General features: G+C 33.1%; 1 protein-coding gene across 1 annotated transcript in view; it reads right to left on the bottom strand.

Moving 5' to 3' along the window:
- The window catches only part of LOC109445533 (solute carrier organic anion transporter family member 6A1), a 101,774-nt gene that overhangs the window by 31,492 nt on the left and 57,372 nt on the right, over positions 1–12,910 (bottom strand). Inside the window, exons 7-9 of the mRNA XM_019727993.2 lie at positions 8,261–8,379; positions 7,330–7,439; positions 1,815–1,959 (exon numbers count right to left, since the gene is read on the bottom strand). Coding sequence (XP_019583552.2) covers positions 1,815–1,959; positions 7,330–7,439; positions 8,261–8,379 — 374 coding nt within the window. The remainder of the gene's footprint in view (positions 1–1,814; positions 1,960–7,329; positions 7,440–8,260; positions 8,380–12,910) is intronic.

Below are 12,910 nucleotides of genomic sequence, written 5' to 3'. Positions count from 1 at the left end.
TCCTGCACTGTATCATGTCAACCTTGGATCCATTCTAAGACAAAAGTGAAATATTTCAGTGTGTTTTGACTACTCTAAGGTAGTTGTGACCCTCTTAGGAATTTCCCTAAGAGAGACATATTCCTGTGTGAAACCGTAGATAAGACATTGAATAGAATTTGGACTTCTACTGCCTCAGAAAATGAGGTAAAATGACCTTGTGGGTGAGGCTTTGGAGAATTCCAATGTACTTCTGTTTGGCCTCAATATATTAATGCTGTGATTCCAATTTTGAAATATATAATTGGTAATTCTATTTCAAGCTTGCACTGTATGTGCTCCTAAATTCCCAAAGTGATAATGGAATACATAAATTGCTACCCAAACTGTCTCCCTGTCTCCTGTTGTATGGTACAACAGAATCTCAAGAGGGGAAAGGAAAGCCCTGGTTTTTGATTATGGACTTAAATGAAGCAAGGGAAGTAAGAGATGCAATATCTCAATTCAACAGACCAGTGTCCAGTGAAAAAAGTTATGAGGGGTTTCAGTTGAATTAACCAATTGAATTCAGTTGTTGCTCCTACATCCCTGGATGTTCCAGACATTGTAATGTAATGAAATTTATGGCACAGACTGATGGTACTTGATATCCTTGGCATGGTTGAGGCCAATACTGCAGGTGGCGTTATCCTATTGCTTCGAGTCCTGTTGATATCAGCCTTAATTAAATACTGTATGAAACAAGCTGAATGGATATAGTCCCAATCTCTGTTGATTAGATCAATCATATTGGCAAACAACATGGTGTACTCATGGAAAAATTTGTCATTATGATCCCTGAAACTGTCATGGTTTGCCTTTTGGATAGTCTGACACTATGACAAAATCTACTCAATAATAAGGCTGACAGTTAATGTTTTAGCACTTCTTAACATTTTTTTTTTAATTTGGCCCACATGTTTTATATTTCTTCTTTCATTTTTTATTATTAATCAAATTTTTCAAATTAATATACTCTTTTACTATTCTTTTACTGGTTACCCTAAAAGTTACAGCATGTATCCTCTACTTTTTACAGCATAAAATAAATGATTGCATTTACTACTTTCCCATTAATGCTAGAACCTGAAAAATTTAATTCCAATTGTAACCACTTTTGGAGAGCCAATTCTCAATATCTAGTCAAACTGAAGATATACACAATAGCAATTCCCCTTTAATGTCTAACCCTAGATCAATTTTTACAAATGTACACAACATGATGAGTACAAGTCAATTTTTGCTGTAGTTTTTGAGAGAAAGTTTAGAAAGTAGAGGCAACTTCATGCCCACTAATAGATAATGGATAAATAAACAGTTGTATATTCATAAAACAAAATCTCATAACATAGTTAAAATTCATTAACTAGAGATCAACATGAATCTGATGAACATAATTTCAGATGAAAGTAACAGAAGATAATGTACAAAATGACACATGACTTTTAGAAATAGATTGTATATAGATAGGCAGATAAGCTGTCAAAATATACAAAAGTGGAAAGGATACACTTTAACTTTGGAAGAGTGGTTACTTATGGGGAGGGAGAAGGAGAAATAGGATAAGACAGGGAAGGGTTCAGAAGTCTTACAAGCTTTCATGTGTTAAAAAAATATTGATGAAATGATGGTAAAGTGCTCATTTTAAAAATTTGAGCAAACAGTAGTTAGGTATTTAAAATCTGAGCAAATACTAATACTCCTTCTACTTTCTTCTTTTTGAAATATTTCATGAATACATAAAAGAAAACTTTACATAAAAATTCCAAAATTAGTACACTGAGCAGAAAATTTACCTGAAAGTATAGTTGCCGTAGTGGCTGTCAATACAAACTGATTTTCTAGATATACAGGCAAAAATTCAGCTGCTCCAATCATAACTAAAGATTGTGCAGCTCTGGTCAGAGCCATGCACACAAACATTGGAGTCTTCATCAAAAACTGAAATAGAAATAAGTTACATATGGATTATTTTATTTTGTTAGGTAAAGAGGAATAGAGATACCCACTCACATATTAATGACCAATCCACAAAAATTTTTGCCTTTCCCAATGTAAACTGAAAATAGGTATGTATAAAAATCAAAACAGAAATGTACAACTCACCAACTACACATACCATAAAAGACATGCAGTGTTTGAACCATTTTTATTTGTAATTTGAGCTCCATACGACCTTTAATTTTTATTTGTGGGTCTGGCAGTTTGCCAGAAAGATTAAGGAAAAATAGATGTTATTAACCAGGTATCTAAAATTTCCCTTAACTTTCGCTTATCTATTTTTTTCTTAGAGAATCATTTTATTTAACAAAGAAAAATAATCAAAGAAATATTAAGCAACACTAAAGTTGAAAATCACTAGGATTGCAGTCAAGATTCTATATTATTTTACTTCCGGGAATTTCACATCCATAAAGAAGAGTAAAGTAACTTAAATTCTGCATTTTAGTAAATTTTTTGAACTTATTCAGAAACCTCACTAGGATGTATAGTAATAGTTTACTATCACCTATTATACTATTACACTATACCGAGTAATTAACATGACAGTAAATTACATTAAAATACTAAATTTCAAACTAATTTCTGCGCTTCCTGGATATGCATATATCTTAGAAAATTTTTACTGGTGTTTCATGTTTGTGTATTTTTTAATCAACTTAATTTTTTTCTAGGCCTAAGCAGTTTTTAGAATCTAATAATTATCTGCATATTTGTCTAATTTGTCTTCTGAGTGCTCTTTAACTTTACATAGTGTAATTCCAGCATATTTATTCACTCCCACAGGGTTCAAAGCTTAGGCTGACTTGAACTCCCTATTGTCACAAACAAGGCTACATCCCTGTGCAGGCACCTTTCAGGACCTACGATAGAGTGTCTTTGGAAGAACATATCCCAGAAAGGGATTTCTAGGGCACTGGAATTTGGTATACTTCATTCCATTATCTCCAGATTTTTCGTCCAGAATGTCTTGGTTTGCACTCCCACCATAATGAAGGAGAGTTCCATTTTCTTCATGTAGTAGCTTATACTTTCTAAAATTCATCAAAGTGATATTTCCGGAACTTTACTATTCCCACTTTTTCTTATGTTCTCTAAAATACTTGGGTATTACTGTGCGGAAAAAAAAATGTGAACTAGGAATCATTCTTCCAACAGCAAGTATTCGTTTTATTAATATCAAAATTATATCTTATTACTGTTTCTGTCTACCCATACAATAACTTTACAATTCAATGCTTAAATATTGCATCATCTTTTTGAAGAGGTAAACAACAGTTTCACTCAATATGGACATTATCAGTCAAGTATGTAACCCAATTAAAGGAATGATCGTATGAACAGCCATGACCAACGCTGCCCATACTCAGGCAATGTCTACTATGTCACAATTACATCCTGACTTGCAATAATTTCAAAAGTCTATCAGTTTACTATCCAACCCAATTTCAACGAGGTTAAAATGTGAAGGGGAAAAAATGTGTCTTAGAATCAAACAAATATGGAAATTTGCATAAGGAAGGTCTCCCAGTATTAAATGCTACATAATGTTCCCCCCCACCCACCCCGGGTAGTCCTACTGGTAGTTAGGCCTGCTACAGATCAGAATCTATGGATAAGAAGCAAACTCATTTACCTTTATCCTGTTGCCCCTCGGATCAACCATGGAGCACAAGGAAGCTACAGCTGGCTCTCTAAGACTTTTTACCGAAGGAGAACAGGATGACACTTGGGCAGCCAGAGTCTCTAGTGGGTAACCTGGCTTCTGGGCTTTGGTGAAAGCAACAGACCCTAATGAGGGAAATCTCTCCGCCTATAAGATCTAGCACAGAGAAGCACAAACTCTACATTTAGTTAAAACCTAGTACTTCTTACTCATTCCCAGAAAATCACAGCATCTCTAGTCCTTACCTGATGAGGGATTACAGCCATTACCACTGCTCAACTCCACACTTCTTACATGAATTTTTAAATAATCTTCAGTGCTTAGCTGATTCACAAGTACCCAACACTGGCTGACTTCATTATCACGGAAGACATGCTCTACTTTTATTTTACCAATGTGGCTTAACAGATATGCTCTGCTGAGTAATTCAGCTTTGTCAGATGCTAAAACCGTGACAAAGCAAATAGTGGGAATATGTTTAATATAGCAGGCTCTTTAAAGCATGGCCCATCATCTCTGTGTTTCCTTTCTGAAACTCAGCCTAGCACAGTGTTAAAGGCAAGAGCTTGGAAATGCAGGCTTTTCTGTTGGGTCTTAATATTACATGTCTATATCTAGATTTTAGAACATTTGCCTTCCCATATTTTAGGCTTTTTATTTATTTTCTTTCCTTTTTAAGGCTGCAGAAGCTCAGATCAAGTTGATACCTGGGAGGTTTAGTTTTCTTCTTCTTACACAAACCATTGTCAGTGACCCTGAATTTTATAAATGCCAAATGATTATTTAATTGGTTCCTGCAATTGGATTTCATACACTACAGCTGAATTGAAAACCCAACCATTTATAGTACCTGGGGAAAACTTCCTGAAACAACACCCAAATTGCACTGCCTTTTCAATTCTTTTCCCACTGTAATCCATTTTTCACACAAAGTCATGTTTAAAAGTTCTTAAAACAAAATTTGTATCATGTTCAAATTACTTCCTTACTTTAAATATGTTAGGGGTTTCCTATTGTATTAAGAGTAAAATCTAAAGTTCCTACCATGTGCCAAAATGAATATACCTTCATGAATATACCCAAATCTTTGCTGCTTCAAGGTCTTTCCACATGTGTCTTGTATGCTTGGTGTTTTCTTAATGACCAATCTTTACATGGCTAATTCTTTCTCATGCTTTAGGTTAACCCACTTAAATGTTCCCTGTCAGTGAAGTCTTCTTTACCCCATATCTATAGTAAGGTTTCACACAGAATTTTCTCTACTCAGCTGTCAATCAGTGTCTTTTTTTTATTGTCTTTTTTTTTAATCTGAGACCCACACAAGAACATAAGCTCCATAAAGGCATGTGTGTTCGTTACTATTATATCTTCAAAACCTAGCACAGTGACACTACACAAGAAAAAAAAAGAGAGGAATAAGCAAAACTAAAACAACAAATTTCTATTACTATGTCCCAGGCACTGTTCTCTTGAAAGCACCTTACATATATTAACACATTTAATTCTAAGCATGTATATAAGGTATAAACTATTATTATCATTACTTTATAGAATAAAAACTAAGGCACATATAATAATGTCCCCCAAACTATTTAAGGAACCTTTTAAATAGTGGGTTTCAACAACTGTTGATTTGTTCTCATTTAGAACATTAGAGGGTATGGTTCTATCGGGTTGTAATGAAAAACTTTTAAAAAGAGTGACATTTAAATTACACATCAATTCTTACTTGATAAATTGAAAATAAGAACTTCTCAAATTACTGTTTACATAAAGTCCAGGTAGGCTTAAAGCAAGGCAACTTCACTTTTGACTACTGTTTCGCTATGGGCTGCCATTGGCAATGTGTTAGGAATATCACATAATTATTTATAGCTTTCCTAACCTTCATTTTTCCTGGGATAGGCAAGTATCATGCAGTAAGTGTACATGCCAATGACATAGGTAGAACCTGCTCTGAAACTCTGCTTTTAGAATTAGGGTAAGTAGAAAGGTCTCTGATCAGTGATTCTCAAAGTGTAGTCCTAATTTCCAGAGTTTTAAAATGGCTGTTGAAAATTTTGCCAGTTTCAACACTGTTTTTTGGAGGTAAAGATTTTTCCAAGTTCCTCACTGTGACATTCTAGATGTCCCATCCTCTAATAAACTTTTTAAAAAAAATTAAGATATCTTCTAGTCACCCACCCAGACAGGTGTCGGTCAGAAGTCTAAGATTGTTAAACAGGCATTATATTGTTTTTTATCCTAACAATAATAATTAAAGCACTCTATTTCTAAGAGAGAGAGAGATTGGAATTGGCTTGTTTTGTTTGTTTTCTTGAATGGAAGTTATTTAAAAAAAAACCACTTAAAATATTCATGTTTAAATTTTCTGAAAAGTGTTTTTTTAACAATTATGTCTTAATTTTTAATAATATAAAAGTGGTTATAGCTGTTTATTTCTGTAGTGTCAAATATATACATGTAACATTTTGGTAAACATTTAAATTTAAAAAAATCTGAATGAAATAGAATCTACATTTATAAGGGCTCATGATTTGATAAAAAGATAAACACTCATATTTGAATGAAAACAAGTAAATTAAATTTCTGATTTTATACAACCTATCTGTGCATTTTAAGAAGAATTATACAAATGCAATAAAAATAACAAGCACTATCTATCTATCTACCTATCTATCTATACCCCATATATTCATGTTATGTTATATTGTGAACAAATATCTATGAAAGCATTAAGGAGGGAGAAACATATTTTGCCTGGGAACTTAAGTTACAATTTGAAAAGGAGGTTGTTTTTTTCTTTTTTTTTTTCCGAATGGAGAAGAGAAAGAACATTTGAGGCAGAGAAATTAGCATCAACACATGTACAGAACTATAAAAGTACCTAATGTGTCCATGAAAGAGCAAATGGCTAGAATGTGGGGGAGAGAGGGATGAAATTCTGAGGAGAGGTAGGAAAATTCAGTTGACACTATTGTGAGGAGTATTCAAAGTCCCACTAAAACAGTGTGAAATTCATCTATCAAGTTATCTGGAAAATGACTTGATAAGATCTACATGTGAGAAATACAATTCTGCAGGCAACATAAATGATGAAGTTGTGCGTAGAAAACAAATTGAATACAGAATCACTATTAAGAAGTTGGGGGTTTTTAAACTCTATGTCTGTATTGCAGGCCTTGTTTCTCACCTAGAGAAACAAAGAGTTCTTTTCTGTTTAATACTGAGGGGATATTTTCAATAAAATATGATGTTGTGAGAATATTTGTTAACTTCCAGAGTTCTCTTCAAAGACATTTAAACATAATAAAAAGACACATAATGTTAATACTTGTATGTCATCTCATTAAATTTCTTACTTATTTCAGCAGGAAAAAAATAAACACAAAATAATATAGAAGAAACAGAAAAAGGAAAATACTTGGTGCCAGTCTCTGACACTAGCCAAGTTCTTGGAAATGTTACTTAGGTAAGCTGGGTCCTATTTTTAATTACTTATCAAATGAATAGGTAAATTAAGACTTCAAAAGTCCCACTCAGATTTAAGTTGAACACTCTATGGTTATTTTCTTAAATCTACTATTAGAAAAATTGCACAAGTCAATTTAATTGGCTTTTTCATGTAAAATATTTTACCTTACCCGAACAGAAGCAAATAAATCTTTGATACTGGTTCCAAATTCCTGATCTTTATACCTTCTGTCCAACAAACGAGGCTTTTTCTTTTTCCCTGCCCTTATCCTTTCTGTACCTGTATGCGAACAAGTAAAAAAATCTGATGACATGTTCAAAATAACTAAAACACATACATAAACATACATATACATCCTAATAAAGGCAATTTGTCTTGGAATGCCAAGTGATCTATTTTTGAACAAGCTTAAAAGTAAATCTAATTAACTAAAAGGTATATTCTTGTAAAATAGTGTTGTCGTAAAGAATATTCTGTGATAATGAAAATTTTCCATGTCTGCACTGTCCTATACTGTAGCCATTAAATGTAGCTACTATTACTGAGTAAATGGATTTTTAATTTAATTTAGTTTAAAATTTAAAGAGCCACATGTGGCAAGAAACTACAGTATTTGATAGCTCAGCTCCAAAATATAAAAAAGTAATCTTTGATATTACTAAAAATAACTTGTGCCAATGAAACGTACTACCATTTGGAGAGTATTTGATTTCTCTAATGTTACATGTAGTTCTTAGTGTTTCTAAAAGAATTTTGGTAATTATTATTTTATCTTACAATAATTCTGTAAGGTACTACATGTATTAAAGAATGCTAAGTAAATAGATTTAATTATGCTTCTTTCTTTAAAAAAAGTTATGAACTCTAGATATAAAGCACCTTAAAAAAAGAAATTGACAAGAAACAAAAATGTGTACTAACAAAAGTCTGGTACATAAATAAAATAGTATTTGGTCACATGAGACTTCATTTGTTCAAATAATACTATCACATGTAGCTGTATCTCTGTGACAGAAAAAAATGTAGCTCAGCCATGTTCTGAGAATGGGGGATGAGGAATTTACTATCTTTAACTGAATGAATTATATTGTTACAGCTACCTCGTAGATGGCGTGGAAAACATGACAATGGTATTAATGTAGACCATGCAATAACTGAGACAAAAACAAAACGAATCCACCATGTCTGCAGCCAATGTTCCTTATGACTGTCTCCAATGCTTTAATAAAGAAAAAAGACAAATTTCAGCTTTCTATATTTTATTATAAGCAAAGCCATAATTGAGCAGAAAGAGAAAGAGAAAAATGGAACAGTTTTTCTTAGTTTGTCCCTGTTGTTTGTTTTTCTGAGAGTGAGTGGTTGTGAGTCTTCCAATTATGTAGCTCCCTTTTGTCTTACAGAATCCTAAGCTTTTTCCTTTCCTTTTCCTCCTTTGTCCACTCAGGTAGTGAAGAGTAATTCTTTGATCCTGTTTAACTTTTTCTCCAAAAGTAGCTACGCACTTGGAAAACTATTCTTTTGGATTTCACCTCTCTTTTAAAATTATCCTGCCCTTTTAAATCATGCACCTAGCCCTTTGGTGGAAACCTCCCCTTTAAGTTGCACAATTTATCTGGCATCTGACCCTTTAAATCACCTATGTAATGAAATCTCTTTCTTATAGCCCCTTCTCTGAACTCTCAAACGAAAAATGAATTACCCTTTTAATGATCATAGTTAATCATCCTTGGGACCCTTTGCTAGGTGTTGTCTTCTCTTTTCCATACATTTTTTTCTTGGGTCACCTTTGTAAACCACAGTCTTGCAGTGGGCAGAGGAGGATAGGACTGTGAAGGATCCTGTGCTGGGACTTTTTGAGTTTTCTCTTTTAACTCACAGTTATTTTATGATTTAAGCATTCTTTGTCTTCAATAATGCTGACGCCATGATTTTGTGGAGAATTTTCATAGCTATGAAGGAATTTTGTGTCATTTAGGGAGATGTGGAGAAGTTGATTACTACACAGCTGCCATTGTCTACAGTTTCACACACATTTAAGACCGTGTGGGAAACCAGTCATTGTGGGAAAATGTCCACATCCCCAGGAACCACCGTTTTGGAAGTGCTAGTTTCGTTCCAATTTTAGTATATGTTCTGTGGAAGCGAGCACAGAAAATGCTAGTTTCTCACAGGTGACTCTACTATCAACAGAGACCTGATAAGGATCTTACTTATATGCCCTGTTTCTCATAGAATGTGGCGAATGTTCACAGTTTTATTGACAGGCGACTCCTTATCTATCACTACACTATTCAGGGATACAAATTCCAATTTGCAATGACACAGGGTTGCAATCTTGATTTTCATTATCCGGTAGGCTCATATGCAATGCCCAGGGAGTTTCAACTCTAGCTTGTTACTACAGCTATGTGTTTCCTCATTGATCACAATCAGAAATTTTCTTTTTTTCACTTTTGAACCCAGCCATGTATTCTAACTATATGCATTATGTTATACAAAATATGATTATTACATATCCATATGTGTAAATAATTGAGTACCTAACAATTGAAAATAAATTGAAAAAGAACTACAAAGTATAAGAATTTAATAGAGTAACATATATATGACAAACTTATAAATCAATATTTCTTTCTACCAAAAGTAAATATAATAATACAAAGATGCTATGTACAATATTAACAAAAATACATGAAATCACTAGGAATAGGCTTAATGGGATATCTTTAGTAAAGAAAATCATGAAACTTTATTGAAGGGCAGAAAAGAAAAACAGACAAAATAGAGCAACATACTATATTCTTGCATGGAAAAAGAATAATTATTCCAATCTGACACTTCAATTCAAGTATTTCATATCAAAATACTTTGATTGTAACCTGAGATTATCATATATGTAGCTAGAAGAGTAATTCTGCAACCATTGCCCAATTTTTGATGAATAATAATGAGTAGGGACTTATCCCACCAAATACTACAAAGAAAACGCAAAGCTACAAACTAATCCCTGATGAATATTGATGTAAAAATCATGAATAAAATACTAGCAAACTAAATTCAACCGTACATTAAAAGGATTATACATCATGATCAAGTCAGATTAATTCCTGAATGCAAGGATGGTTCAGTATACGAAAATCAATCAATGTAATATACCACATTAACTAAACGACAAAAAACACATGATCATTTCAATTGATGCAGAAAAGCCATTTGACAATATTCAATACCCTTTCACCACGAAAACACCCAACAAATTGGGAATAGAAGGAAATTACGCCATAATGAAAGCCATATAAAAAGAGTCCACAGCTAACATCACACTAAATGGTGGAAAAACTGAAAGCTTTCTAAGATCAGAAACAAGGCAAAATGCCTATTCTTACCACTTCTATTCAACATGGTATTGGAAATTCTAGCCAGAACAATCAGGCAAGAAAAGAAATTAAAAGATGTCCAAATTGGGGGGAAAAAGAAGTAAACATATCTGTTTGCAGATGAATGATCTTATATTTAGAAATTGCTAAACATTCCAAAAATAAAATGTTAGAACTAATAAATGAATTCAGCAAACTTGTGAGATAAAAAACCCACACAAAAATCAAGTGTGTTTCTACATACTAACAATGAACAGTGTAGTGTGTGAGGCAAAACACTTATGCACTAAATACTACAAAATACTGCTGAAAAAATGAAAAAAGATATAAATAAATGGAAAGACATCCATGTCCCTGGATTTGAAGACTTAATATTGTTAAAATGCCCTTATGACCCAAAGCAAGCTACAGATCCAATGTAATCCCTATGAAAATCTCAATGGAATTTTTTGCAGAAATTCCTAAAAAAAATCCTAAAATTCACATGGAATCTCAAAGGACCCCAAGTAACCAAAACAATCTTGATAAAGAAAAACAAAGCTGGAGGCTTTATACTTCCTGATTTCAAAATATATCACAAAGCTACAAAATATATCACAAAACAGTATGGTACTAGTATAAAGGAAAATATATCGACCAATGGAACAGAATAGAGAGTCCAGAAATAAACTCTCACAAATATGGTCAAATGATCTTTGACAAGATTGACAAGAATACACAACAGGGAAAGGATAGTCTCTTTAATAAATGATTTTGGCCAAAAAATGGGATATCCACATGCAAAAGAATGACGTTGAATCCTTATCAAATATACACCAACAGAAAATTCAAAATGGATTAAAGGTCTAAATGTAAGACCTAAAACAACAAAACTCATAGAAAACAAAGGAAGAAAGCTTTCATGACACTGGATTTAGCAATGATTTCTTGATATGACACCAAAAGCATAGGCAACAAAAACAAAATTAGACAAATGGGACTATATTGAACTTAAAAACTACACAGCCAAGGAAACAGTAAACAAAGTGAAAAGACAGATTATGGAATGGGAAAAAACATTTGCAAACTATATATCTGATAAATGGATAATATCTAGAATACATAAAAAAACCTCTTTCAATTCAACAACAAAATCTGATTTAAAAAATGGGCAAAGAACTTGAATAGACATTTCTCAAAGAAAAACAACAAACACATAAATGGCCAAAAAGTATATGAAAAGATGTAAAGGTGTGCAACATCATTAATCATCAGGGAAACGAAAATAAAAACCACAATATCACTTCATACTTGCTAGGATGGCTGTTACTAAAAAAACTAAAATAAAAAATAAAAAAATAAAATAACAACTGTTGACAAAGATGTTGAGAAATTGGAAACTGTGCACTATTTGTGGAAATGTAAAACGGTGCAGCCACTATGGAAAACAGTGTGGAAGTTCCTCAAAAAAATTTTAAAAATAAGTATTACCATATGCTCTATCAATCCCACTTCTGGGGCTATAGCCAAAAGAATTGAAAATAGAATCTCAAAGAGATATTTGCACACCTGTGTTAATTACAGAATTATTCACAATTACCAAGAAATAAAAGTAAACTAAATACCTATTGACAGATGAATGAATACAGAAAATGTGGTATACGAGGTATGACAATTAAGTTCACGAACTTGTTACATTGATGTTGCTAACCTTTTTTTTACATCAGAGGCATTACTCATTATGAATTTGTACCAACTGGACAAACAGTTCACTAAGTTTACTATTTGGAAGTGTTGAAAAGGCTGTGTGAAAAAGTTAGAGGACCTGAACTTTTCGCCAATAATTCATGGCTCTTGCATCATGATAATGCACCAGCTCACACTGCACTGTCTGTGAGGGAGTTTTAAGCCAGTAAACAAATAACTGTATTGGAACACCCTCCCTACTCACCTGATCTGGTCCCCAATGACTTCTTTCCTTACCTGAAGATAAAGGAAATATTGAAAGGAAGACATTTTGATGACATTCAGGACATCAAGGGTAAGATGATGACAGCTCTGATGGCCATTCCAGTAAAAGAGTTCCAAAATTGCTTTGAAGGGTGGACTAGGCACTGGCATCAGTGTATAGCTTCCCAAGGGGAGTACTTTGAAGGTGACCCTAGTGATATTCAGCAAAGAGGTATGTAGCACTTTTTCCAGGATGAGTTCGCGAACTTAATTGTCCCACCTTTTATACATACAATGGAATATTACTTAGCCTTTAATGAAATAAATACTGTCATGTTACACTGTCATGAAATGCAACAGCATGGATGAACCTTGATGACATTATGCTAAGTGAAATAAGCCAGTGACAAAAACACAAATATTGTGCGATTTCACTTATATGAG

This window comes from Rhinolophus sinicus, linkage group LG03 (assembly GCF_036562045.2).
Source record: "Rhinolophus sinicus isolate RSC01 linkage group LG03, ASM3656204v1, whole genome shotgun sequence".
NCBI lineage: Eukaryota > Metazoa > Chordata > Mammalia > Chiroptera > Rhinolophidae > Rhinolophus > Rhinolophus sinicus.
Note: the sequence above shows the minus strand (reverse complement) of the source record. Positions and strands in the feature narration are given on the sequence as shown.